Source organism: Rhipicephalus microplus, chromosome 2, assembly GCF_043290135.1.
Source record: "Rhipicephalus microplus isolate Deutch F79 chromosome 2, USDA_Rmic, whole genome shotgun sequence".
Taxonomy (NCBI): Eukaryota; Metazoa; Arthropoda; class Arachnida; order Ixodida; family Ixodidae; genus Rhipicephalus; species Rhipicephalus microplus.
In genome coordinates this window covers 221,097,026-221,122,352 of record NC_134701.1, presented here as the reverse complement: position 1 = coordinate 221,122,352, position 25,327 = coordinate 221,097,026, and the positions used below count along the sequence as shown (strand labels likewise).

At 43.1% G+C, this 25,327-nt stretch overlaps 2 protein-coding genes across 2 annotated transcripts in view; both read left to right on the top strand.

The window, feature by feature from the left end:
* The window catches only part of LOC119186595 (cell adhesion molecule Dscam1), a 350,150-nt gene that overhangs the window by 239,826 nt on the left and 84,997 nt on the right, over positions 1 to 25,327 (top strand). The window contains exons 19-26 of the mRNA XM_075885810.1: positions 673 to 858; positions 8,282 to 8,578; positions 9,349 to 9,528; positions 10,683 to 10,972; positions 16,243 to 16,410; positions 17,020 to 17,140; positions 19,882 to 19,971; positions 21,294 to 21,479. Coding sequence (XP_075741925.1) covers positions 673 to 858; positions 8,282 to 8,578; positions 9,349 to 9,528; positions 10,683 to 10,972; positions 16,243 to 16,410; positions 17,020 to 17,140; positions 19,882 to 19,971; positions 21,294 to 21,479 — 1,518 coding nt within the window. The remainder of the gene's footprint in view (positions 1 to 672; positions 859 to 8,281; positions 8,579 to 9,348; positions 9,529 to 10,682; positions 10,973 to 16,242; positions 16,411 to 17,019; positions 17,141 to 19,881; positions 19,972 to 21,293; positions 21,480 to 25,327) is intronic.
* Positions 13,553 to 17,337, top strand: LOC142774984 (uncharacterized). Its single transcript, XM_075876160.1, has 3 exons — positions 13,553 to 14,606; positions 14,738 to 15,738; positions 15,903 to 17,337. The coding sequence occupies exons 2-3, from the start codon at positions 15,571 to 15,573 to the stop codon at positions 16,134 to 16,136; spliced, it is 402 nt and encodes a 133-aa protein (XP_075732275.1). The 5' UTR covers positions 13,553 to 14,606; positions 14,738 to 15,570; the 3' UTR covers positions 16,137 to 17,337.

Sequence of the window (25,327 nt, the reverse complement as noted above, 5' to 3'; positions counted from 1 at the left end):
TAGTATCCACTGCATATGGTGTTGGGTAGCTTTGGGTAGCTATTTTTTGTACTTTACTGATGCTTTCTTTACCCGCGGAGGTTTTTGAGAGTCATGATATTTGAGCTGATACTCAGCACACTCCAGAAAACTGTGCCGTTTATACATAGGGTGGAAAACTAAGATCTTCCTCTCATCGCGTCGTAGTTATGCTTGAAAATATGACGATAACTGCTATTAAAAACAGATATTATACTCATAAATGACAAGGAAATTTGAATCCAGACAAAACATAAATTCGGGCGAAGATCTAGACTTCAAATGACGAGAAATTGTGGACCAGTAAACGTATAATTGGTGTTTCAACAAGCGGAATGGCCGTAGTCAAGCTGCTCTGGTCAAAACAACATTCCTTGAAGTTGAAAGAATGAGTAGACTGCGAACATTTTTCAATGTTTTGTTATGTGCACCCAATCGGCACATCATGTATATTCTCCGTGTACAATAATAAAAAATGGCTTCCAGTTCTGGTTATTGAGCCATGAAGCTGTCTTAAACAGTCCGAACCGAAACGTTCATGGGCAGATGGTAATAAATTCACAAGATGCATACGGACTGTGTCGCCACATATTTATCGAGGTGACACTTTTCTAATTACTCACATTCTGGTTCTTGTTCTGACTCATAATGTAGGATTCGTGCTGTACTATAAGTCGGAGACGAGTGACTGGAGCGAACTGGGAGTGGACGGAGTGGCCACGTCACACACGTTTCAAGACCTGAACTGCGGCACGCGCTATCATTTCTACGCGGTGGCCTTCAACGACGTGGGTCGCAGTGAACCAAGCTCCAGCGTCAGTGCTACAACGTCTGGGGGAGGTGAGTAATCGTCTTTAAAACAAAAATACAATAATTGCACTTTTTTGATTAAAATTATATATGAACTGTATTCCTGTATACGTGTTGTCCCGAGAGAACACGTCACATGCAACTCATTCAAAGTGGAGGAAAATCATTGTACAGTTAATATATTTTTGAGACAACCATAAAACAATGCTTCAGTCAATGAGGCCAACGATTAGTATTGTTAACTTAAGCTAGAGATGAGAATTTTGTGTTTGAAAAAAAAACTGAGATAGTATGCACTTCACTCGTGCAGGATTCACTATCTCAGTTTTTCAGTTATCACTATGGTAGTTTACCACTAGCCCTAAAGAGGAAGGTGTATAACAGCTGTCTCTTAAGGTGCAGATGTTATACCTATAAAGCAGAAACTAGGGGCTCACAAAGAAGGTTCAATATAAATTGAACGCGACACAGCCAGTGATTTAAAAGAAAATGATTGGTGTAATCTTAAACGACATAAAGAGAGCAGAGTGGGTCAGAGTACAAACGGGCAATAGGGACATCATTACTGAAATCAGAGCATCGAAAAAGTCCATGAAAACTTACTGAAAGGAATCTACAGTGGATCTGCAGCCACCATAATCGTTAATAAAAAAAGTGATAGAAACCCAATAAAAAGAAAGTAAGCCAAACACAATCCCTCCATTGCTATTCACCGCATGTTCACAGGACATTTCATTCACCTTAAATTCAGCAAATCTAGGATTAGGAATTACTTGAGAGTATCTTAGTACCTTGAGATTAGATGTCATTTCTTTTATGAATAACTCAGAGGGCGAATCACAGTTTATGATTACTGAATTGAAGCCGGAAAACTGAAGAGCAGGTTTGAAGGTCAAGAGGTTAATATACACAAAATCAAAGTATTGTTCAACAGATTCAGTAGAGAACGGCGCTTTACGATATGTGGCGACACAATGGAAATTTTAAAGAATTCTGTCTTCTTAGGACAGATAGTAACCGCGGATCCAAACCATGAGCATGAGATAACTAGAAGAATAAGGATGGAATTGAGCACATTCGGGAGCCATTCTCAATTCATGAGTGGTAGTCTACCACAATCCCTCAAGGGGAAGGTATTTAACAGCTGCGTCTTGACGGTACTTATCTATGGAGCAGTAACGTGGAAGCTTGCAAAAAGGGTTTAACTTAAATTGAGGACGATGCTGTCAGCAATGGAAAGGAAACTGATAGGTGAAACCTAAAGAGACGCGGAGAGTGAGTCAGGAAACACTGGGGTGTTTAGCATGTCATATCTCAAGTCTAAAAGAAATAGACATGGGCTGGCACGCGGAACGTAGTCAGCAGAACCACTTGGTGATCGTTATTTATATCTGATATAATTCTAAGAGAAGGCCAATGTGCAAGTTGGAGAAACTTGTGCGGGCAGATGAGAGTAAGAAGCTTGCGGTACAGCGTGGCCGCAGCAAGCGCAGGACAAGGCTGATTGGTGGAACATGGGAGAGGATTTCGCTTGTCGTGGGCGTAGCCAGATGGACGACGATGATGATAATGATGATGATGAAGGGAATGCACTCATGCAGACATGTTCAAAACCTGAAAGCAGTTGGTCTTTCGGGCCGGTCTTTCAGAAAAACTATGCTGCTGCAAATATTTCCAAAGCGCATAAACAGCTTTCAATATTTATTCACACATTCCGCGTAAAATGACCAACATTGTTAAATATTGCCACGCGTGTTTCTCATTTCACTTCTGTATTTGGTTGTCACCTACAAAGACTGAAGGAAATGCTCAGCGCACACCACGCCTTCAGTGATCGAGAAGCTTCAATTTTGTAGTAGATCATTTCATGATTGCGCGCAAGACATGGGCATTATACAGATTCTTCTGTTACTTACGTAGCCGCTAGCAATAACGCTGGAATATTCAACGGCACATGCATAAATGCCGACGCTCATCACCGCTTGTCAGTCGATTGACGATCGATGGCCGCTGCTCTTTACACCGCCATCGGGGTCAATGTGTATATATCACTTGTAAAGTTTTCGTGCAGACAATACGACTGCATCGGTTTATTGAGCCATTCCTCTCTGGCCTCGTCTTCTTTCTCTCTTGATCTCTTCTTTCTGGCGCTTGCGATGTGAATTGCTACACTCTCCCGGCAGGCTGTCATTTCCCCCACGCTGGTAATATGGCACCACATTTCTGATAGACGCTTCCTCTGTTCTTCCACTTGGCCCAGTACAATACAACGTCTTAAGAAGTCCTTGTTGCTTGGCCATTTTAACAACAAGGTATGGACTGGTGAATGCGGCTTTTGAGTCCAATGGTTTTCTAACTAGCATCATGGAACCAGGGCGGATCTCGTACATCATCGTGCTGTGGCGACGATAAAAATGCATTGTTATCGTACTTCTGTGTTTTTGCTGTAGGAGTTCGGTTTTGAGGCGTTCCATCAGTGTGATCCTTCCAACTGAGCTCAGATATTCGTCCACTGGCAACCAACGAACAATACTAAAGGCAGCGAATTGCGGGCTGCACCCGATGCCGGTGGTGTAGCTCCTGTTATGATTATGTATGGCTGCCTTCAAAGCACTCTTCAAGCCTCCCTTGAATTCTGGGTATTACATTTTATACAATTTTGAGTCTATAATCATGCGTTCAGCAAGCGAATTAGCCTCTAGATGATAAGGCGCTGGGTATCGAAGCACGATGTTCCTTTCGCGGGCCAAGTTGCAGAGCTTCTGACTACTGAATGCTGGCCCATTATCGGCAACGATGACCGTGGTGTGTTAAAAAATTTCTCTCTACAACAGTGCTGTCACGCAATTCGCGTCTTTTCTTCCAGCTTTACAGCCGCGAAGCGCGTGCACTCATCCACCGCAACCAGGAAGGCTTCGGTTCTTTAGAAGCCTTCAGCCTTTTTTTTTTGAACTTCAGCGAAATCAAAGTGAACTACATCGAATCGTACAGTTGAATATTCTGGTAATGCCATTCTATTTGCCCGAGCCTTGTATATTGACTTGGAATTTGGCACTCATGGCACATCTTCACATAATGGGCAACATCTGATTTCATATTTTGCCAAGTAAATCTTTGAGTAAGTTTGTGGTATGTCCTCAAAAATCCGTCATTTCCTCTTGAATGGGGACTGCTGTGATATAACTTCAGTCCTTGAGGCACTTTTGTTTCAGGGACATACATCTTTCCATTGCGCAGTTTTATGCCTTGCGTGACCTTTCGTAGTTTCAGCAAGATGATGCTTCCGTCCGGAATTTCTTGTGGCACGTGAAGACGGGACAAGGCATCAGCGCCCTGGTGCTTCTGGCCTGGTCTATGCAATACGTCAAAACTGAATTGTTGGATCTCACTGACACATCGAGCTATTCTTCCCTTTGGCTGTGCAAGTTTCAATAAATAGGTCAACGCCTGGTTGTCAGCAAACAGGTAAAAATGTTTGCCTTCTAGGTAACTTCTAAAGTATCTAAAAGCCATTACGACTGCTAAATCTTCCTTCCCTGTTGTCGTGTAATTCTCCTGCATCGTCGTGAACGTGCTGGAATAGTAGTCGGTGACTTTAAGCTCTCTTCCGTATTGCTCAATTTCATAGCGCTGATACAAGATGGCGCCTGCAGCGTAGTGAAATGCATCTGTATTTACTTCATACGGAAGATCAAAGTCGAGCAGGGCTAGTACAGGGTAAGATGAAATGGCTCGAACAAGTTACAGGCAGCTCTCTTGACATTGGTCGGACCAGACGAATGGAACGCCTTTCTGAAATAATGCAGTCAAACATTTCGTTTTTATATCATAGTCTTTTATAAATGCACGAAAACTGCTGGTGAGTCCAAGAAACACTCTTAAGGAGTGTATGTCATGAGGTTTTGTAAGCTTCTTAATGCGCTGGACGCTCTCCTCTTTAGCGCCTTTGGTACGCCCTTCAAAAACGCTTCTCAGAAACACTACTTTTCAGCAGAAGAACTCGCTCTTTTTTATGTTGATCTAAAGTCTTGCGGTGATGAGTGCTTCGAAGACCTTTTATAGCTGCTCTTCGTAATCTTCTTACGTTTGCGTGCATATGATATTGTCGTACACGAATACGTTACAGAATATTCTGGTGAAGTCCCTAAGTATGTCATTCGTCATCTTTTGGAACGATGATCCAGAGTTCTTCCATAAAAGGGTAGTCTGTTTATTGTAGATGTCGAAAGGGGTGACGAATGCGGTATATTTTTGCATCTCCATTTAAACTTTTGCATAGGTCAATGCGGAAAAACACTGACCTCCTCCGGTTTCTTCAATGATCTCATTAATTTGTGGCATTGGGTATGAAAAACGATCGGTTTGTTCATTAATGAGCTCATAATTTCTACACTGGCGACATGAGCCATCTTCTTTCAAAATAATTGTAATAGGTGAAGAAAGAGACGAGGTTGAAGGCCTGATGATTCCCGCCTCTAACATTGAGTGGAGCTCATTTTTTAACCAGACTTTCTTGTAATGACTGAGATTTTATGTTTTTTTTCTTTACAATGGTGTTGCCTAGAAATAGAAACGGTACCTTAATGGCTCTCGTGGCCTCTGGGTATGCACCAACTCACAAAAGCTCGGGAAACATCAATGCTATATATTCCCTGGCAGCCGGCCTACGGTAAGCCATGTGGGTGATATTTGCTTTAGCGCACTCCCTTCCGATGGTAACTTCGTCATACCAAATTAAGTTATTCTTCATGCGTGTCATATCAGGTCTTCATGTAAGAAAGTCAAAATCGACATCGGGCATTACATGCGCTTTAACTTGCAGTTGATTGCAGTTGATTGGGGAAGCAATAGCTGGTATACTTGAGCATGGTTGCACAACAAAAAAATAGAGGCGTGAAGCGGAGAGAGATTAACCCAGCGAGAACTTTCAGCTAACTATAGGGTACCACTGAAGAACTTTGTGTACAGACACATTATGGATTGGTAATGCATGAGCAATGAACAAAAACGACAACAGTCACAAATAAAATGAAACCGCCACCGGAAAATTTGATATTCTGACATTTAGAGCAAAGGGACAGTAACGAACTTCTTACACACTTTTGCAATTTTTCGAGGCTCAGTGATTTCCAGAATGAGCTGTGTATTGGTGGTGGTGGTGGCTGTGGTGTTGCAATAGACGGAGTTGGCTTTACCTAAATGGCCGCCACTTGGTGTACTTGAGTATCTCCTAAATTGTAATGGTCTATCAACAAATGTCACACGGCACAGGGTCTCGCTGAAAAAAGCCCCGAGAATGCGTTGCACGCTCCTTACCGTGGCTATGGGCCTTTCAGGAAAAAGGAAATCTTCAAATGTCCCGTGCCTGTGACAACCTTTTTGCAAGCCGCTTACCATCGCTGCCCTCTCCCTTTCAAAATGCGGGCACCGCCAAATAAAAAATTCGATGTCACCGATGTCCCCATTAAAGACACAAAACGTTGAAGCGCCTCAATTAGTCTTGGATGACCAAGACGGTGTGTATGCTGAGTCCGATCCCATGGAATGCAATCATGCAAAGGTATTCATAACAAATTCGTGTCTGCTTCTTCCTCTTAAATCTCGGATGTGGCGCTGCGAAATCCCCTTCGTTATTATTAAAGACCCACTTGCCAAGTTGTGCGTTATGTTATGTACAAACATACGAATTTATTATTCGAGTCACTTTGTCCACCGGCAGAACACAGCTCATTATAGAATCCACTGAGCCTGGGGCGATTGTAAAGCTGGGTGATAAGCACGTTAGTGCCCTTCCGTTGGCTCTCGCCCCCGACAAAGAATAGATATTTTTATAAATTGGGTCAATCACGAACATTCTGCAGCGCAGTACCACGTACCGCATCTACGAGCAGGTGAGTATGTGTGAATACCACACCATGCAGTGCTCACGACCTTGCACATTTTACATCAAATTCACAGTATTTTAAATGCGAAGCATTTATTAGCAATCTTCAGTGACTTCGAGCGTATCTATCTATCTATCTATCTATCTATCTATCTATCTATCTATCTATCTATCTATCTATCTATCCGCTTACGCTTGCATGCGCTCGTGGTCACCCCCTTAACTTGACGTGAACCAAAATCATCATGTGAGGGTAAGATGGTTTGACGAATATGACGTGCTGGTCAAGACATGAATAATGTCACAATCCTGTCGCGTACACCGTGAAACACTTCCTGTCAGACCATGGTACATACTAACGGGCGGGTAAGTGCCGCTGGAAAGTGGGTATGTGCCACAGATGATTGACACTTATTATCTTCCCAGGTGCGACGAAAACACACATGTGCAACTTTAACGCGCGAGCGTTAAGCTATACCCGACATCGGTAGCGCCGACCCAACGAAGGCAAAATATGAACGTCAGTGTTAATGAAAACCTGACATTGGCAGCGTTGGCCACCCGACCAATGCAAATAATAAATTTCATGGTCCCTGCAGGAATCAAACCTAAGCATTCTGCGTGGCAGTCACGCATTCTACCACAAAGCTACGCCAGATCTCGGAACTACTCTTCAAATAGACGCTAATCTTCATGAAACAACAATAGTGGTTGCAGTGCTGCCTACCCAATTATATAAACATTACATAAGTACTGCTTTCATACAGCCGTCACGTCAGGTAAATGCTAATTGGGGTGAGGTTCCATGTGCTGAAATTGATTCAAATAGCAGTGTCAAGGGCCAGCATGTTCGCGAGCATCAGCGCTTCATCTCAGCGTCTGGCGTTGCTAAAACTCATTTCCAGCTAACATCGTTGTACAAGTGGAAAACTGGTTGTATAAACATCTGCAACTCTTCAACATATGTCGGTGCGTGAAATATTTTGTATTTAGCGTCATTTTATGGCGTGTCGCTCAGAAAAAAAAATTGCAACATGGTCACCTTTCCTCCGCATGCTTCGCATAACGTTGATTCTCAAGTACGTGGGATCTGCCGAATATTTTTCTATTATTTTATAAAACCAATTTTCCGAGAACTTCAATAGAATCTGTTTCTCTGCATTCTGATCACGGTGTCCTGCACGATGTCTAAATGTCTTTTTTTAAGAACGCCAAGAGGAGAAGAAAATGCGCCTTTTTCCCCTTTGTGAATAACTACAATGAAACTCAGCCAATACATGCACCCATTCTCTTTAACGTATAGATAATTGAACGAGTTGATTATTCATGAAACTTATTACAAATGCGTTACTACCGTCGTTGTCTTCTTTTGTCCTATGTATTCACATACATGCATATTCAGTATCATGTGCTTTACACTTTTTGCTTCCTTTCTATTCTATATATGTCAGTCCTCCGGTTCCTCAGTCTAGGATAGCAAGCCAGTTTTGCTGGTACTGATGTTAACCTTCATCTTGCCATCTTTTTATCTTGCGTCTCCTCATTAATGTACTTCCTCACTTCCCGCAGCTCCCTTGGCACCGGAGAAAAACGAGCTTTTGTCGAGCAACTCCAGCGCCGTGCAGCTGAACCTGCGCTCCTGGAAGGACGGCGGCTGCCCTATCCGCTTCATCACTTTGCAGTACAAGCTGCGGGAAGAGCGCGGTTGGACGGCTGTGCCGGAGACCATCGATGCCGTTGCCTCCGATGCCTACGTGCTCGGAGGCTTGCATCCGGGATCGTGGTACCACCTTCTCGTGTCCGCTTCCAACGACGCCGGCTCAACCGAGGCGCAGTTCGTCTTCGCCACGCTCACAGCTGGTGGAGGTGGGTTCTGATGATTGGAATGTCTGCTTTTACTTTTCGCTTAGAAGGACACATGAGCGAAACCATCTTTGCTTATAGCTTGTGCCACAGTAGCAACAGTGGTAGTTGTAGTAGTAAGAATAGTAGTAGTTTTGGCATAGGGTGGTAGTGGTGCCCATGGAAGGCGTCTGTTAAAAAGCCACAGGCCGATCCTGCCAGTCATGTGATGTAGCATTAACAAATCTGGTATAAACCGACATATTCAAAATATAGGGGCCAATTCATGACATCACAATATCTCGCTAGCTAATCATTAAGTGCACTCGCGCACTTTTGTACGATTGAATTGCGAAACGACGTGGGTTCAGTTTCACGTGAACAGACTTCGCCTAATGGAATATAGGTAGATGTGTGGCAGTCCGCACCACCAGCACTGCCGAGGATGAAGCTGCTTATGAAGAACTCGGCGGTTAACAGAAACGACGAAGACGCAGCGATGGAACTATGATTTATTATATGTAAAGCAGCCCTTGGCTCACGTGCGTAACGCCGTACGTACGTTCATCCGTACGAACACGCCACAACGCGTTCCCCTCGCCGCAGGTGTTGGAGTGATACCAAGTAGGTCACGCGCGCAGATGTCACTACCTCCCTCACCCGCGGCATGCTCACCACAGTGCCCACAGCTGCCCCTTCAATATCGCGTGTCTGCAGGAACTTCTCAGCGTGCACTTCACCGATCACAAGGGTGAATTGTTAACCAGTTTTTCTTGTGTTTTGTCTCCGTGCAGCCACTATACCACCAATGACTCTGCACCCCGAAGAGAGCACGGCGTTTCCTCGGAGTGTGACCCTCGTGGTGCCCATTATCTGTGCCTTCGTCGTTGTGCTGGTCATCGGCGCCGTAGTTTACATGATGTGCAACCGCCGTACCAGAACTCACGACTACAGTGCCACGGCTGAAGTTTCCGGTAAACTCATGAATCAGTTCTAGGTCTGCTCATGAATCACATGACGTTATGTAAGCCAATCATCACACGAATAATTTACCAGTACCGCTGGCCAGTTAGTAATGAGGTTGTTTCATGTCAAACTAGCATAGGTCCTTCGACGGAGCTCAACAGACCGGAAAAAATTGCCATGAGATGAAAGATCAAGTGGACAGTCTCTGTTAGGCCATGCAAGGTTTTGTCGAACCATTTTTTCTAGCTGGTGCCATCTGCAGTTAGCTTCACTCTCTTCTTTTTTATTTTCGTGGCAATTCACAAGATCATAGTTAAGGTGGACTTGTTATAGTTGGCATAACACAAGATAGCGCTTGTTTTGTGTTAATCTTGTCTGGTGTTCGTTTAGTGTGCTATGGTTCCTGAAAAACAATGGAATCCTAACTCACCCAAACGTTCTTCCATAGGAAGCATGGTACAAAACTCTACCAATAATTTCCGGAAGTGCTTACAACTTCCCGAATCATGTGAAAAAGATGAATTGTCTAACGTTTTATAAAAACAAAATCGAGTACCCATGCGTTTGTGTTCAGGAGATCGCAAAGTTATTGCTGAGTCCTAGCAAACATTAGAGAGTCTGTCTTTTTGAAAATGAGGAACCTGTTATGAAAACGATAATGTTTCAAAAAACACCCATCGCATGATGTATCAGCAGTTGACAAATTTTTTTTCAATTTTGATGAAGCGGTAATCAAAATGACCCATAAATTTTGCGATAATACTCCAAGTGCTGGAATCACGTTCTTTTTTATAGCGTTTAAATTCACATACAATTGATGATGCTATGCCAAGCATCAGGCTAACGTGAGATTTCCTCTTAAGAACAACTCTAGCATGAACATATTTTGTGAGTCACCCAGTTTCTCAGCTGCACAGGTTTTTCTTGAGAATATTAGATACAATGGATCTGAGAAACAAAACAGTTGTTTCTTCAAACTGCGATGTTTCACTTCGATGGCACCTGTTCAGGATTTGGTTCGCAGTTTGTTTATTTTTTGCTTCTGGAGAGCAACTTGTTTTTCCTAACACTGCGGAACCAGCAGGTAACGTGCCTTGATTGACTTCGATGGCTTTGCGCCTATTCATACATTTTCCTCTCTTTTTCTACTGCAACTTTGCAGAACGTGCATGTGGAGGTGATATGAAGGGCGACTCTATTTCAATGACGTCCGTCGGCAAGAAGGTCTACGAGGCCCCACGTGGCGACCCCTTCTACTTCCCTTCTCCGTACGCCACCACGCACATATCGGTGTACTCTGGTGATGCGGACTCACCTTTGGGCGGTTGGCACAGAGGTCACCCTAACGCCACCATGGGAGGTGGTGGTGGCGGTGGAGGCGTCGCTAGCGATGGCAGTTCCCTCACCGGTCATCCTGAACACACCTACAATGTGCGGTTCCCGCCCAAACAGGTGATATTCTTTTGCGAACACATTTGACACGAATTTTGGCAGCAAATTCAGTGCTACAAGAAACTAGGACGGATAAAAATAAACTAAGACAAACGTAGAAGAGCTTGACGCAGCGTACATGACAAACCAGAACCTAATAATGACAAACATAAGCGCCGGAAGGAGGCTCTTCGCAGATGCCTTATGTGTTTGTCTAGTCCCTATGACCCCGCAAAACTATCGGTGAACTTTACACAGTCATTTGTCTATTATGTTCTGCGCCGTCCTTGGTGCTGATCTGTGCTGCTCTCCATTGTCATGATTAACCCCTTAGCCCAGTGGTACGTCTCAGACTATCATGGTGTACATTGTGAATATATTATAATTTTCGGTCTCATTTATCTTTTGGTGTGCGTTTTAGTTGCTTTGTTCAACACCGAGTACATTAGGCATTTATTCATTCATTCGTTCGTTTATTCATTAATTAATTAATTCATTCATTTATTCATTCATTCATTCATTCTTTCGTTCATTTAACACTATTAAGGTCCTGAAGCGCGGTCTTTTCAGACCGAGGTGCGCTTCGTCCACGTCGGTACTATCAGGCTGAGCCTTACGGTGGTATTGTGGACCTTTTGGACAGTACGTTGTTGATCTTGATAAGAAAATCGACAGAGATAAACATTTGAACGGATAGCTGGATAAGTTTACTTTCCTTTTGATAGGAGAAGCTTCGCTACATCATTTGTCAGTTAAGCCATTCTTTTCACTGTCGGCCATTTTAACGGGACAGCCCGTCAGCATGTGCCTGATTCGAATAATGCCACCACTCGTGCTAATTTTTATTTAACTTCACACTGAAGGTGAACTTCATTTGGGAAATACGGAGTGGAATAATTTCCCATTCTGTCCCCCATGTAGTAGTATTTTGTGATATCATTGTAATTACCTATTATTATAAAACTGTTTTGTTTTTCGTCCCAAAAACAGGATATGATTATGAGGAACGCCGTTGTAGAGGGGTTCAGAAATTTTGACTATCTGGTGTTCTTTAACGTGCCCTCAGATGGGACAGTACACGGGCATCTACTATTTAGCCTCCCCCGAAATGTGACCGCCACGGCTGGGATCAACCCCGTGACCTTCGCGTGAAATGGCACCAGGTGGTCAAAATTTCCGGATATCTCTACTAAATATATATCATAGTTTTGACGCGTACAATAATCATATTTTGGTTGTGGCGCATAAAACACCACGTATAGTTATTTTCATGAACATAGCGGCTGAATATGCTTGAAGTTACCTTATCAACGAGGATATAGTTTTTACGCTTGTCAACCGGAAAATATTTTCCTTAAATGCTTTATATAATATGTTAGGTATGTCTTTGAGCAAAATTTGCGTTATTTCCCTCTGTAGCCATTGGAGGAGCTCGCTTGGAAATTATGACGTTTTGATATAGTAGCTACCTTGCGAAGCGTTTCTCGGGGTTCAGGCATATGCAGTACATCTGTCTGTACATTGGCTACCTCAAACTCATCGTGTTGTGTTAATTATAAAGATCTGCCCATGCTTAGATTACAGAAGCTCAGCCTAATATGCTGTCAAACAGTTTCTTAAGAAAGAAAATAATAAGTCATCAGAGAAATAGGTTCAACAGTTGTGTACATAGCTGCAAAATAAAATATTTCCTTCTTGGTATAAATATGCAGTCTGTAATGCTCTATTTTTTATTTTTTATACTTTGATGTGACAAGATCAAGGTAGGCACAGTAATAGCAGCAATAAACTTCTATATTAAATAGTTCCCTTATAAACAACTACACGCCACTTTACAACGCTATTTAAAACTTTTAATAAATACTGTATAAGTAGCGAGCCCTCATATAAAAACAAAACAATCAGGCGGAAAAAATATACACTTATGGAATATACTTTTTTTATCTTTGAGAGTAATAAAGGCATAAAAAGGCACTTTATTTCTTAAACATTTCATTGTATTCTGCTTCACGAAGCACGATGGCAAGGTTTATTAACACAGTGTTCACCACCCTGTAGGCCCCACTGTGGTGGTCTAGTGGCTAAGGTACTCGGCTGCTGACCCGCATGTCTCGGGGTTGAATATCGGCTGCGGCGGCTGCGATGGAGGCGAAAATGCTGTAGGCCTGTGTGCTCAGATTTGGGTGCACGTTGAGGAAACCCAGGTGGTAGAAATTTCCGGAGCACTCAATTACGACGTTCCTCATAATCATATGGCGGTTCAGGGACGTGAAACCCTACATATAAATAATAAACTATTCTGTAACAAAAATATACGCTCACCATGTATTTAGGGAAACGCTTTGCTAACTTTTTAGCATAAGAAAGAAGCATGTTGAATCAAGAAACAGCCGAAGCGCCGTCTTCCGTGCGTTGTGCGAAAGTTCTTCTCAGAAAATATTGATTGGTTTCTGGAAGCTGTCAGCAGATGCCGCGACAGGTTGTTGGTCGTGCCGAGAGTATGGTGGCACCGAGATACAGTGCACTAGAGTAGGGCTTTGGGTAGTGTGTCCAGGATCCGCGTGCGCCATGCATAGCAACGAAGCGGCGAATGTAGAAAGTCTCGGATGCAGGCGGCGGCGCTTCAGTCGCGTGGGCTGGCAGTAGCGGCTAGCCGCGGAACGGCGGCAGCGGTGGCATCGGCTTCCTCGGCGCGTAAACAGCTCTCGGTGTGCATGGGTGTCGTTTGGTTTTTTGAGGTTTGAGCAGAAATGGCGAAGCAGAAACAGCAACGCCACTGCTTTGCCCCGGGGTGCCAGACAGGGTACGAGTGGACGAAAGGTCGGCAGCCGTCCCTGTTTTCTGTGCCAAAAGACGAAGAGAAGCGAAAACTGTGGGAGTGCAACTTGCACCGGCAAGACAAGAGCCTGGACGAAACATGTGCCGTGTGTGAGCTTCATTTTGAGCCGTCGTGTATTATCACAGACTATGTGCACGTTGTGAATAGAGAAGAAGTGCAGATCCCGCGTGGGAAACCGGAGCTCGCCCCTGACGCGGTACCCACGGTATTGCCAAACGCTCCGGCGTATTTGTCAAAAAAAGCAACGCAGCCGCGACCGCCTAGGAAAAGGTTGAACAATAACGCCCCTTCCCCAGTCGCCACGAAGAGATCCAGAATTTGCGCCCATGAAGAAGCCGGCAATTTAGATTCAAGTTGTGTCTGCTCGACTGGTGTAATGTCAGAACCTGTGCCCACTGTTTGCGGGGCATCATCCGCTCCCGAAGATCTATTGGCCCTTAATGTGCCCTCCATATATTGGAGTTGCCATCGTATGACTGATCGCACATTTCCTCTCGACTGCAAGCTGAAAATGGGTGGAAATGAAATTACATCAGAGAGAGTAGTTATCTTTTCACACGATGGTGAGGATAACCAGCCCGGCGTCGCCTACACTGCCTACCTCTGGGGTCGAATGGTAGAAAAAGGACACATCGCTGGACCTGGAGAAGCCGAGGGTGTTCTACGAAGCGTTGACTTGTACGCTGCGTTCAAAGGTGGCTTGTCAACAAAAAAGCATGCAGAAGTGTGAACTGACAAGAGGACTGCAGGAGCAAGTGACTACTCACGAAGGCACCTATTTCAGCAAGCGCTGCGTAGGAAAAGGGCCATCAGAAGGTACGATTCATTGTCACTAATTGGTTCTGTGAATTATTGTATAATTGCTTAAGCTTTCAGCATCAAATATGTTAGTCTAGATGAGTGTACACTACGTCAGCAATGTCTCATTTTGTTACTGTGTTTTTCAGGTCAAGCATGCATCTCTTGCAAATACCTCAGAAAGGCCCTTTTGATGAGGCAGTCAAGGCTCAAGAGGTCAGTCAGGAGGCATGTCGTAAGCACTTCTCAGAAGCTCCGTTCAGCCAGGCAAAAGATCAGGAGGCTGTCGTCTCGATCAGCTAACCTCAAGGACGAGCTCCGCAGAATGCAGGAGGTAAGCGCCTCGAAACCAGAAGACGTACTTCATGCTCAGATTGAAACTTTGCCACCAAAACAGCAACAGTGCGTCATGCAATGTTTTTTAGCTGCGAAGTAAAGGAGCTCCAAGGGAAATGTCTACTCCGAAGACTGGATTTTAGAGTGTATTTTCGTGAAGATGTAGAGTGCGAAACTCTATGAGCACCTTCGCAAACACAACATTATTTCCCTTCCAAGTAAAAGTACCTTGAAGCGATACCTCAGACTGTTCAAAAGCGGATTTGGATTTAATGAGAAGGTGCTGAAGAATCTAGAAGAAAAGACAACACACATCAGTAGTTTCAGAAGACGTGGTGGGCTCTTGGTTGATGAAATTAAGCTCTCCGAACATTTGACAGTAACTTCTACTGGACATATCGAAGGGTTTGTCGACATGGGCCCCTTCACGACTGATGGTCAAAACGTGCCCTGTGACCACGGCATGATTGTCATGTTCGTTCCGTTGACAGGAAAATGAAATCAGGTTATTGGCGCCTTTGCAACGAGCTCCAATGTCAAAGGAGAGATGATTGCAAAAGTTTTGATTGAAGCAAAAATACTTGCAGAAGCCAGCGGACCATTTGTTGATTTTGTAACCTGCGATAGAGCAGCGTGAAACAGGAAGATGTGGGACATCCTGGGAATCGGCGTGAAGTCGGGCAAGATCACCAGCAAGCTTCAGCACCCCGTTGATTCTTACCGTTACCTTCACTTCATGTCGGATTTTCCCCATCTGCAGAAATGTGTAAGGAACACACTCCTCAAAGGCCCTCTGAGTACTCCAAATGGCAAGGTATGTGGCATGATTTTGTATTGTAATTGTGTGACACATGAAATTTTTGGGGGGCTTTTTGACAAAAACAACTTGAAGAAACATTTTGCTCTCTAAAGCCATGTTTATTAAGTACAATTGAAGAATGTAAATCCGCGTCTTAATATATAGTGCTTCTATTTCAGGTTTCCATCGAGCCTGTAAAGAAAGCGTACGAAATGGATTGCAACAACGTCACCCTGAAAGCTATGCCTGGCCTTACATCTGTGCACCTAAATCCTAACAACTTTGAAAAGATGAGAGTGAACTACGCCTTTCAGCTTTTTGGTAACCTTGTGATCACTGGCCTCCAGTTTTACAAAGGCAGATTTGAGCCTCCATGGGACAAGATTGACGCAACGTTGTCATTTTTCAAATAAGGATGAAAATTAGAACTTATGTGTCGATTTTATCATTCTTGTTGTTCTTGCTGTTCACATAAAAGAAAAAAATAAACATTGCAGTTATGTACTTATTATCTTTCAGACTCATCAACAGCCTGATCGCTTCCCCGAAAAAGCTCTTCGTCCTGGCTCTAAGGGTGTGCAACTGCTGAAGGACTTTCTAGATTTCTTGTCTAAGTGGGAAACTCATGTGAAAGCAGAAAAGAAATGCATGCACGGTGCAGTGAACGTTGAAAAGGCAAAAGAAGCAGTGGGCTTTTAAGTAAATCAACTGCCGACGGTTTGAAGGTGACAATAGCGAGCACCCTTCACTTATCGGATTACCTTGCAGTGCATGGATACAAGTACATTATGACATCTCGGTTGAGTCAGGACCCCTTGGAAAACTTTTTTGGAATTATCAAGCAATCATTCGGCTCCAACAACCACCCCACACTGACACAATTCTTCATTGTCGTCAACTGTTTTTCTTTCTACAATCCTGCTAAGGTAGTTGGTGCAGGTAATGCCGAGCAAGTGCAAGGTAGTGAGGATTTAAGTTCTCTACTGAGTCCACGTGATGTTGGTGTTCCAGAGACTAGTGTTAGCACGCTTGATAAGTTCATTGAGTCAGGAGACTTGGCTTCAGCTGAACGCCTACTCCACAGGGTTCCTGTTTATCACAAAGCGTGTATCGAACAAAGGAGTGACAGCCGACTCGTACATTATATGGCAGGGTATGTCGCTCGCAAGTTCCTTTACCGTAGCAAATTGCGAGGAGTGCAGAGGTAGTCTTTTGGACAGCTCTGTCAACAACAAAGACGAAGCATGCCAGTTTATGGTAATGTGTGACAAGGGAGGATTGGTGTACCCCTCACAGGCAGTGTTTGAGGCAGTGAAGCAGTTAGAAGATATCTTCACTGTGCATTTCAGTCAAGAGATGCTGTGGAGTGATAGCATTCTTGATGTGATGTCACTAGTGAAGTCGCAGTTTGGAGACTGTATCGGCTGCTCGCAGCATGAAGATGACCTCACAGCTGAACTAATAAAGTTTTATGTTCTGAGAAGACTTCATTTTTATGTGAGAGGACTGAATCGGTCACGAGCAGATCGCAGGAAGAAGAAACTGCACGGCAAGATCAGTCGTTGCTCCTGAGTGTATTGCTTTACCTGTGAAATAAAAAGTTCGCATCGGTTATGAGGGCCTTGCTTTTTTTTTGCGCCATCTCAGCTTGTAGTCGCCCCAACAGCTAACTTTTGTTTGCGGGGTTTAATAGTTAATTGCTTAGCGGTAGCTGGTCGGAGTTTTTTTCCCACAACCGAGAAGAGCCATTCCGGGAAGAGCTATTCTTAACGAAAATCAGTTGAATAGTAATTGCTGCGCCAATTTGCCGCGGTTCGCATAGCCGCTCGAGGTCGGCCGCCGCCAACGCGTACATTCGATGCAGCAGTGGCGCCGCCTCGCGGCGTCGATGCGTAACGCGTCAGCCGACAACCTTTTCTGAGCCCACTACCCAAAAGCCCTCTAGTGCACTGTAACCGAGATGCTTGTTCGACCTTTAGGCGCGGTTTGCTCCTTGGTATAATGAGAGTATATAAACACAATGAATCCAAGCCTGAAAAAAGACTCGAAACACAAAAAAGTTGCCTATAAGCAATAAATAGTAAGCTTGATTGAGCTGGTTGGTGCTGTAGGGTATAAACGGCGAGTAAAGAGCGCGAAAGATGGCACGAATGAAAAGGAAAGAAAACACGGTGCTGGACTTACAGCCAACGTTTATTGCAAAACAAGTGCAATTTATTTTATTTTTACTGAGTACTCCTTGCTTTAGTGATGTCATAAAACCAAGTAGTGTCACGAGGGCCAAGCATCCGCAATTTGCGTATACACATTTGCTAGCGTGCATAAAAAAGACGTGAACACGGTGGTAATTTTTTACGTCATCGTGGTGGGTTAGCGCTAATATTAGCAGGTAATTTCAGAAGGTATGCAGTTCTAAGTTCAAGAGTAAAACCTTCTCTGTAAACTGGCAATTGTGCGTACTGATTCATTTAGCTACTACTCTTTCTATATTTGCAGTTGTCGTGGAAACATTCAAATATTATATCACGATAACGTTGGCGATGCAATATTGTGCAGTTTATAAAGCGTGGGCCACGCTGGTGAAAAACAGCAGCCCATCTATACCTGTAACTTTATTTTCAGATTATGTGGGATCTCCTATGAGTGTAATAATAATAATAATGGTCGATGTTGTTATTAAAGTAAAAGCATTGAACTCATCGTTCTTTTTGCTGTATTTTCGCTTTAGATTAAATACTCAAGTTTTCCGGAGTTCTGTTCTGTGCAACAATGCGTTGGTCCTATGCATTTTTATTATTCACGTAGCATTGATGTATGCTTATGAATTCGACCATTCCAGCGACTATAGGCGGCGGAGTGGCAGGTCGCAATGGCGGAAAAGACGGTGATGTCGCGAGCGTTTAAGTCAGCCGTCGCCGAGCGTGAAGATGCGCTCATTGGCTTATGACTACTGAGAGACCGAACTACGTCGCATTTGCATCACCGTGTGACAGCTTAGGAGCACGGCTACATGGCACCACCTGCGTCACTAGAATGGCCAAATAGGCTTACATGAAGCAAAGTAAATAAAGCCTGTGTTTTCAACAAGAATGCGTGCGATCAATGAAACGAATCTATTTAGTAGTAGGGTGCATGAAACGCGAGAGGAAAGGCAGACAATGAAAACTTGCTCTTTATTTTTTTATTTCTCGAGAAAAAGTTAACACTCAGAGATACTTTAATGCAGCAATCTCTAAAAAATGCCGACTTCAACTCTTTGTCTTGATAGTTACCATCGGGAACAGAATGCAAGCGTCCGTGTTTGATATCCTGCTGAATGTTTTTGGAACTCTTGTTTAGATAAAAGGAAGGCAATTTCGTAACGTTGAAAATAAAAGTATTACTCGGCAACTTATTCTTCTACGCTTGCTATACTATTGGAACTCTCTGTGATGGCATCACGCCAGCCTAGCAAATACCTTCAGCTTTGCTGATGCTTTCTTGGTTACAGCTTTAACTATTGTAACGGAGAACACGTGTCAAGATAAGAGGGAAACAGAGTTGCAGGAAGAGATATAATAGAGCGAAAAGGCCGCATTGGGACGCAACTTATGTTACCTTGCGTGCAGAAAGATTCCATACAGTAAGGATAGTAGCCTCAAAAGACCTTCGCTCTACACTCGCGCCAGAGCTGTTATCGCTTCCGAGCTGGAAGCGCATACCCTTGTCTGACGCTTCTGCTATCAAACTCTCTACATTCGCGCGTTTCTAGTGCGACACAACATCCGAAGCGTTCCTTTCCACTGAACGTTGCTTGGAAACGGTAAGGTTCCTTCACGCTTCCGCCATCTTCTCTTAGCCTTCAGGAAATGAACTGAGAGCGTCGCTTAGCCGAGATGCTTGGATGCTTGGTAAGGAAGATAGGAGTGCTTTGACGCAGCTGATGTTTCGGGAAAGTCTCGGTGTGGGGATCTCTATGATGCATTGTTAAGCGACGCTTGCGTCCCGCTGCCGCTCAGGCTTCACACTTAAAGCGGATGCTTGTTAGAAAGACGAGACAGGGGAAGCTGGGTGCTTAATGACTACTTCTTTATAAAACAAAAAAGGGTACTTTTAGAGCCTGATGTTTTGCGATGTTGTCCTTTCTTTTTTGTCCCTTCGGCATGGTTCCACCCCAAGATCCGCCCAGCCCTCCTTTGATACGCGTTCAATTGACGACGGTGACGTCGGTGCACCTGCTGTGGGAGCCGCCCGACATTCCCGTCACAGGTACGAAAACTGTGAATTTTGCTATTCCTTAGCGTCTTTGTTGTATATGTTCGTCGCAAAACTGGCACTGGTATGTTAGAAGTTTAGATGTATATTGACTCTTTCTTGTCTAGTCTGAATAATTATCATTCAATTTAGATATATATTCATTAGCCATGCAATAATCAGGTGACTCAAGGAATAATGTAAATTTGGGAAGCACAGTGACTTAATCATTGGTTATTGACAAAGGAAAGTATCAGAAGAGAACTAGAAGAAATTTTGTAAAAATAATAATTTAGCCCTCTGGCACAGTTATGGAGAAGCGTCTTTCTTTGTCTTTAGTTTTGTTAGTCAACTACATTTTGCGTTATATCTATGAAACGAAATATAATATAATTGTGAGTTATGAAGACAATTTGACAGAGACTTTTCACCTCAAATTTGCGGAGCAATCATTGACATGGTCACTGGAATTTCGCGGATAAGTTCTTTCCAAACGTTTGTACACTTATGTACGTTGGACCAAACTAATCCCTTAATTCACACGCATACCCTGCTACATATTATTGTATAATAGACAAACATAAGCTACCTATGCATCTGTGTATCATCTGAGCTGCTTCAGAATTGTAAAGTACGACGAATTGTGAAACATTTGTTTTATTAGCATGGTGTAAACATTAGGGAGTGATCAAATTCAGCTAACAATCATGAAGAGTACCTATTCTCATCTAATAGCCCTGCACGTAGTTAAACTTTACATGAAGGGCTTCACAGTCTTTATTTTATATTAGCTGCTTGAGTCATTAAAGCTGATAAGCAAGCCAAATGCCTTCCCATTCAGAGATCTCTCTGAGACGTGCTTATATTATACAAATGTTTGTGTAAAAGTCAGACTAAATATGAACATAAGCAACGATTATAAAAGATGGAAGTTTTATAGAAGAAAAAAACCCAATACTTAAAAAACAGAAAGTCATATTTTATATGTGGAAACACAAAGAGAAGACGTGTTACAGATAGTGACGAAAACGGCTACGCTGTCTTCTGTAAGCTGCTGCTCTTTATTGCATTACATAACTTCCAGCGTATGTAAAACATTGCGCCTTTTAGTGCCTCTCCTAGTGGATTTCAATGTCTAGGATCAATTGTACTGTTGAGAAGCAGACGCTCATTGTCTGCTTTAGCAAGCCATATATCATCGCATACTTTACGCATATATTACCGAGATCACATTCATTATAAGAGCCAGACACTATGTAGATTTCTTCTCAAAGTGAACCTGTTTTTTCGTGCAAGAATATACATGCTTGAAACGATGCTTTTTACTGCATTTGCAGGCTATATACCGCATTACAAAAAAGAACAAAATGACTGGGTCAAGCAACATGTACCGGGAACGCAGCAGAGCATCGTGCTGGAGAACTTACGGTGTGGTACACGCTACCAGCTCTATATGGAGGCATTCAATGACGCCGGAAAAGGGGACCCCACCCAAGTGTTCAGCGTCAAGACTGAGGGCACAGGTATGACGTGCGCTTAAAACTAGCACCATCATTCTAAACAGAAGTAGTCACTGCAGTCATCAGCAATAATAATAATAATAATAATAATAATAATAATAATAATAATAATAATAATAATAATTTAGAAAGAAATGTGGGGAGACCAACTACTTTCGGATAATCGGTTTGATACCCTACACGTGTAAACGGGATGGGGAAGATTAAAAGAAGAAGAGGAAAGGGATAGTGTATGTTGTATCAGCAATGTGTGTTGATAGCCTTATACTTTAGCTCACAGGGAAGCATCAGCATGTAAGTTTCGAACCTTTGCTGGGTGATGTTATAGCGCTACGGCCATCTAGGTTTCGTTGATAGGCAGCTATTTTAAAACGCGCACTTCAGGTGGCAGCAACTGCAAAGTTTTAACGCAATGGCGTTAAAGAGCTTGTTTCGCGAAAATGCTGGTGTCAGCGTCGGTTTCGTTGGTTGAGATAAAAAAAAATGCACGTTCTTCGTGACCAAAAAAACAGAAAAAGGTGAATTAGCTGGATAATAAAAATTCTTGGTTCAAGCGAAAATCAAGCCCAGGCCTTCTGCAAGGCAAGCAGGCGTTTAATCACGGAGTTACGCCTTTCTTTAGAACATCTTTGAAAAATAAAACAGTATACGGGAATGTCATATGTTATGAAGAGTCTCATTAATGTATGCCGTATTGCATGGTAGAAGCGAACAAAGTAGGCAGGCATGAACACATGCTAATTGAACGAGTGGATGTTTTAAAGGCCCACTCTTTGACAAAGGGATGAGACATGTTCAATCATCATCAACAACAAAGTGAGCAGCTGCGTAAGTTCACGCGTTGCGTTACGTACACGTAGTGAACCTTTTGCCAATTTACAAATGGAAAAAGTACACCGTAGTGGGCCCTGCACAACTGTACTTGCAGTGGTCATTCTGAAGCAGTTTAAAACGGTCAAGGTTAAATATGCGAAAATTCACTTCCTTGTGGCGTGGTGGAGCCACGCTCCCAAGACCGAAGTCAGGCTAGCAGTTCAAAAGGGGCTGCGTTTGAGGCCCGATTACGCTGTCACGCTAAGTCCAAGCTCAAGCGCCATCCATAGTTTTCGTCATTCATGCTGGAGCTTCGTACTTTTCTGGGTAGGCTGTCCGTGGAATGGCATATAACAGCTGAATGTCATGGGCGTTTTCACCTACTTCAAAGAAAACGATAACTGATTGAAAAGTATCTTCCACGCGATCAACAGCTGAAATTTATATTTTCATGCATAGCTCCCTGAAATGACACAATTATAAGAATATAGACAATGCTACTTACTGCCAGGTGGTATCTTTTATTCACATAAGCTATTTGAGTAGGATAAGCATGAAATGTGTTGGCTGATAGCACAGTTGCATGAACCTGTAAACATTGACCTATTCTCGCCATATTCGCACGTTGCTCTCATGCTGTTTATGATATGCGATAATGAAGCAACCATCAGTATTGAACTAGCTACACAAATACATGTATTGGCCAGGCAAGTTTATTATTTATTATTTCATTGGGACGTACATTGTTGTTAACAGCCACCTCTGCTCATCAGTTATGTTTCATCGGTAGGTGAGGTACTAACGATGACGCCAATCTGGGGCTGCTGCATGAGAACGAAGAAGTTTTTACGTTCCACCTTAAAGACAACATCACTTTAAAATTTCAACATTTTGAGCCAGCTGCCGGTACACGTGACAACCTCCACTGACCAAAGTCGTCATTATGTTACCTGGGCTGTAGCAGTTCGCAAGAGCATCATCCGGTACTGAACGATAGACACACTAAGTTGAAGTCTCAATTTATTATTATTGCGTAGAACCAGCATGGCTGACAAGAAATGCTTTTCCCAGCTTTTTTTTATTCATTGAAGAAAAAAATTCATAGTTTTTGTAGCATATCTTGGAGAATATCATACTCTATCTAGCTTCCTAAAATAAGACTTTTCCTTCCAATCATTATCATCGTGCAGAAAAGTGTCACGAATTGCCTTGTTTCATAAAATGTATCATCATCCTGCACTACGTGATCACCTCATCCCTGAGTCATCGCACAGACCATCGTCATAAATTCGAACTCGCTCCTTGTAATACTGCAAGCTTTTATCATCAGTTTCTACCACGAACTTCTCGTGATTGAAAAGGCCTTCTCGCGGACGTTGTGACCATTATTCACCATGAGCAGTTCCGTAACTTTGTAGATGTATACTCAGGCTCCTTCTAAACTCATTTAAGGCTCATGTCTTGCTATCCACTTTTATATGCGTTTTCCCCCACATTTGTTTATTGTATTATTTTGATTTTTTTCTCTTTGTTTTTGTCAAAGTGTTGTTGCCACTCCTCCTCTGTAATGTATCTGGCCCTGAGAGGTATATTAAAACAAACATGAAAAAAAACTGTTTTAGGGCAATAACTATAATTCACATAAAGTTAGTAGAGATAAGCACCTGTGTCCAGCGCTATCATATTTTTCAAGCTACTTTTTTTACGGTCATTGCCAAGAAGAACTTTCTCAATTCTCTTTTCTGCTTCTCAAACCTTCTACACAGCTCTCCCCCTTAACCCCGAACCTGACCCTCTCACACACAATGCTAGAGTAATAATTATAGGCTTGTGTATTAAGGAAACACAAACAGGCTTGGCTGCTTTCAAATATTAGAACACTCTCCCAATAACACAGTTTATTTTTTTTTGTCTTCGCCGAAATCTCTTTTTGCTGGATGCTGGTGCCTTCTTGTAACAGAGAACAGCGATAGGTCCCCCGAGCGCCTAACTCCACAACAAAATAAGCCGATCATGTATGGACAATAAACATTTAGACGTATTCATAGTATGAGCGTATAAAAATGTCATGTGGCTACATTCATCGAGCGAACTAGCTCTTTAAAATTGTTGTGACTCTGCAATGCCGCAAAGCTACGGCACGTTTCCTTAGTGAAAATGCACGCCCATGCCTCAAACTTTCATTATTAAAATCTAGTGTCTCGGAATGTTATGGGACTCGGCGCTGCTAACAAAATTCTAGTGCATTAAATTCAGTATGAGCTTTGGCTGTGACTGAAAACAATGGATTTGAAATTCTCTCTGTCTCTGTCTCTCTCTCTTTATATATATATATATATATATATATATTTGACAAAGACTGTGGCTGCAGGCCTTCCTAGGATATTGAATCAGTCTTGGTATGCCGCATTATCTGTAACATCCACGCTCCTGAAGCTTCGCTTGCCAATTAGCTCCGGCAACGGCAAGCCAGTAGTTGGTCACGGAAGCCACGGCTGAAGATACGAGATACGAGAGACGCTTGTTTGGTTCGCGTAACGCATGGCTTTATAGTTATTCCAGATATTGTAATCCACCTGCAGAGCTTTCCGCTTCGCTATACATACTTGAGCCTTCGTCACATAAATAGTGCTGTCACAGTTCGTATCAGGGAGGGCGAGAACCTTTTGACGGAATGTGGGGGGGGGGGGGGGGGGCTCTGCCAAAGAAACTGAAGATGACGTGTAGACTTCTACGTCCACACTTTCGGTGCGCTCACGTGGGGGATAGAAGATTAACTTTTCTTTCGCGTACTCCAAAGTTCATGCTGCAACAACCACGAAAAAAATTACGACATCTTCGACAATAATGTCGCTTCTTGCCGTCAGAGAAGTTTAAATATATTCTAAAACTACCGCAGGTGCTCTTTACTGTTTTGAATTAAGCCCGTGTCAAATTCAGCGTTCTTTGATTTTTTTAAGAATGCCTGGCCCTAGTTTGTAAAGACCAGCCGTATTATAACTAGTGAGAACAAACTATATGCTCGCAAAGCCTCAATT

What these genes read in the sequence shown, in the direction of transcription:
- LOC142774984 (XM_075876160.1), top strand. Translation starts at nt 15,571, where the DNA reads ATGTGGGACATCCTGGGAATCGGCGTGAAGTCGGGCAAGATCACCAGC. An exon ending in TGAGTACTCCAAATGGCAAG is followed by an intron (nt 15,739 to 15,902) that starts GTATGTGGCATG and finishes CTTCTATTTCAG; the next exon opens with GTTTCCATCGAGCCTGTAAA.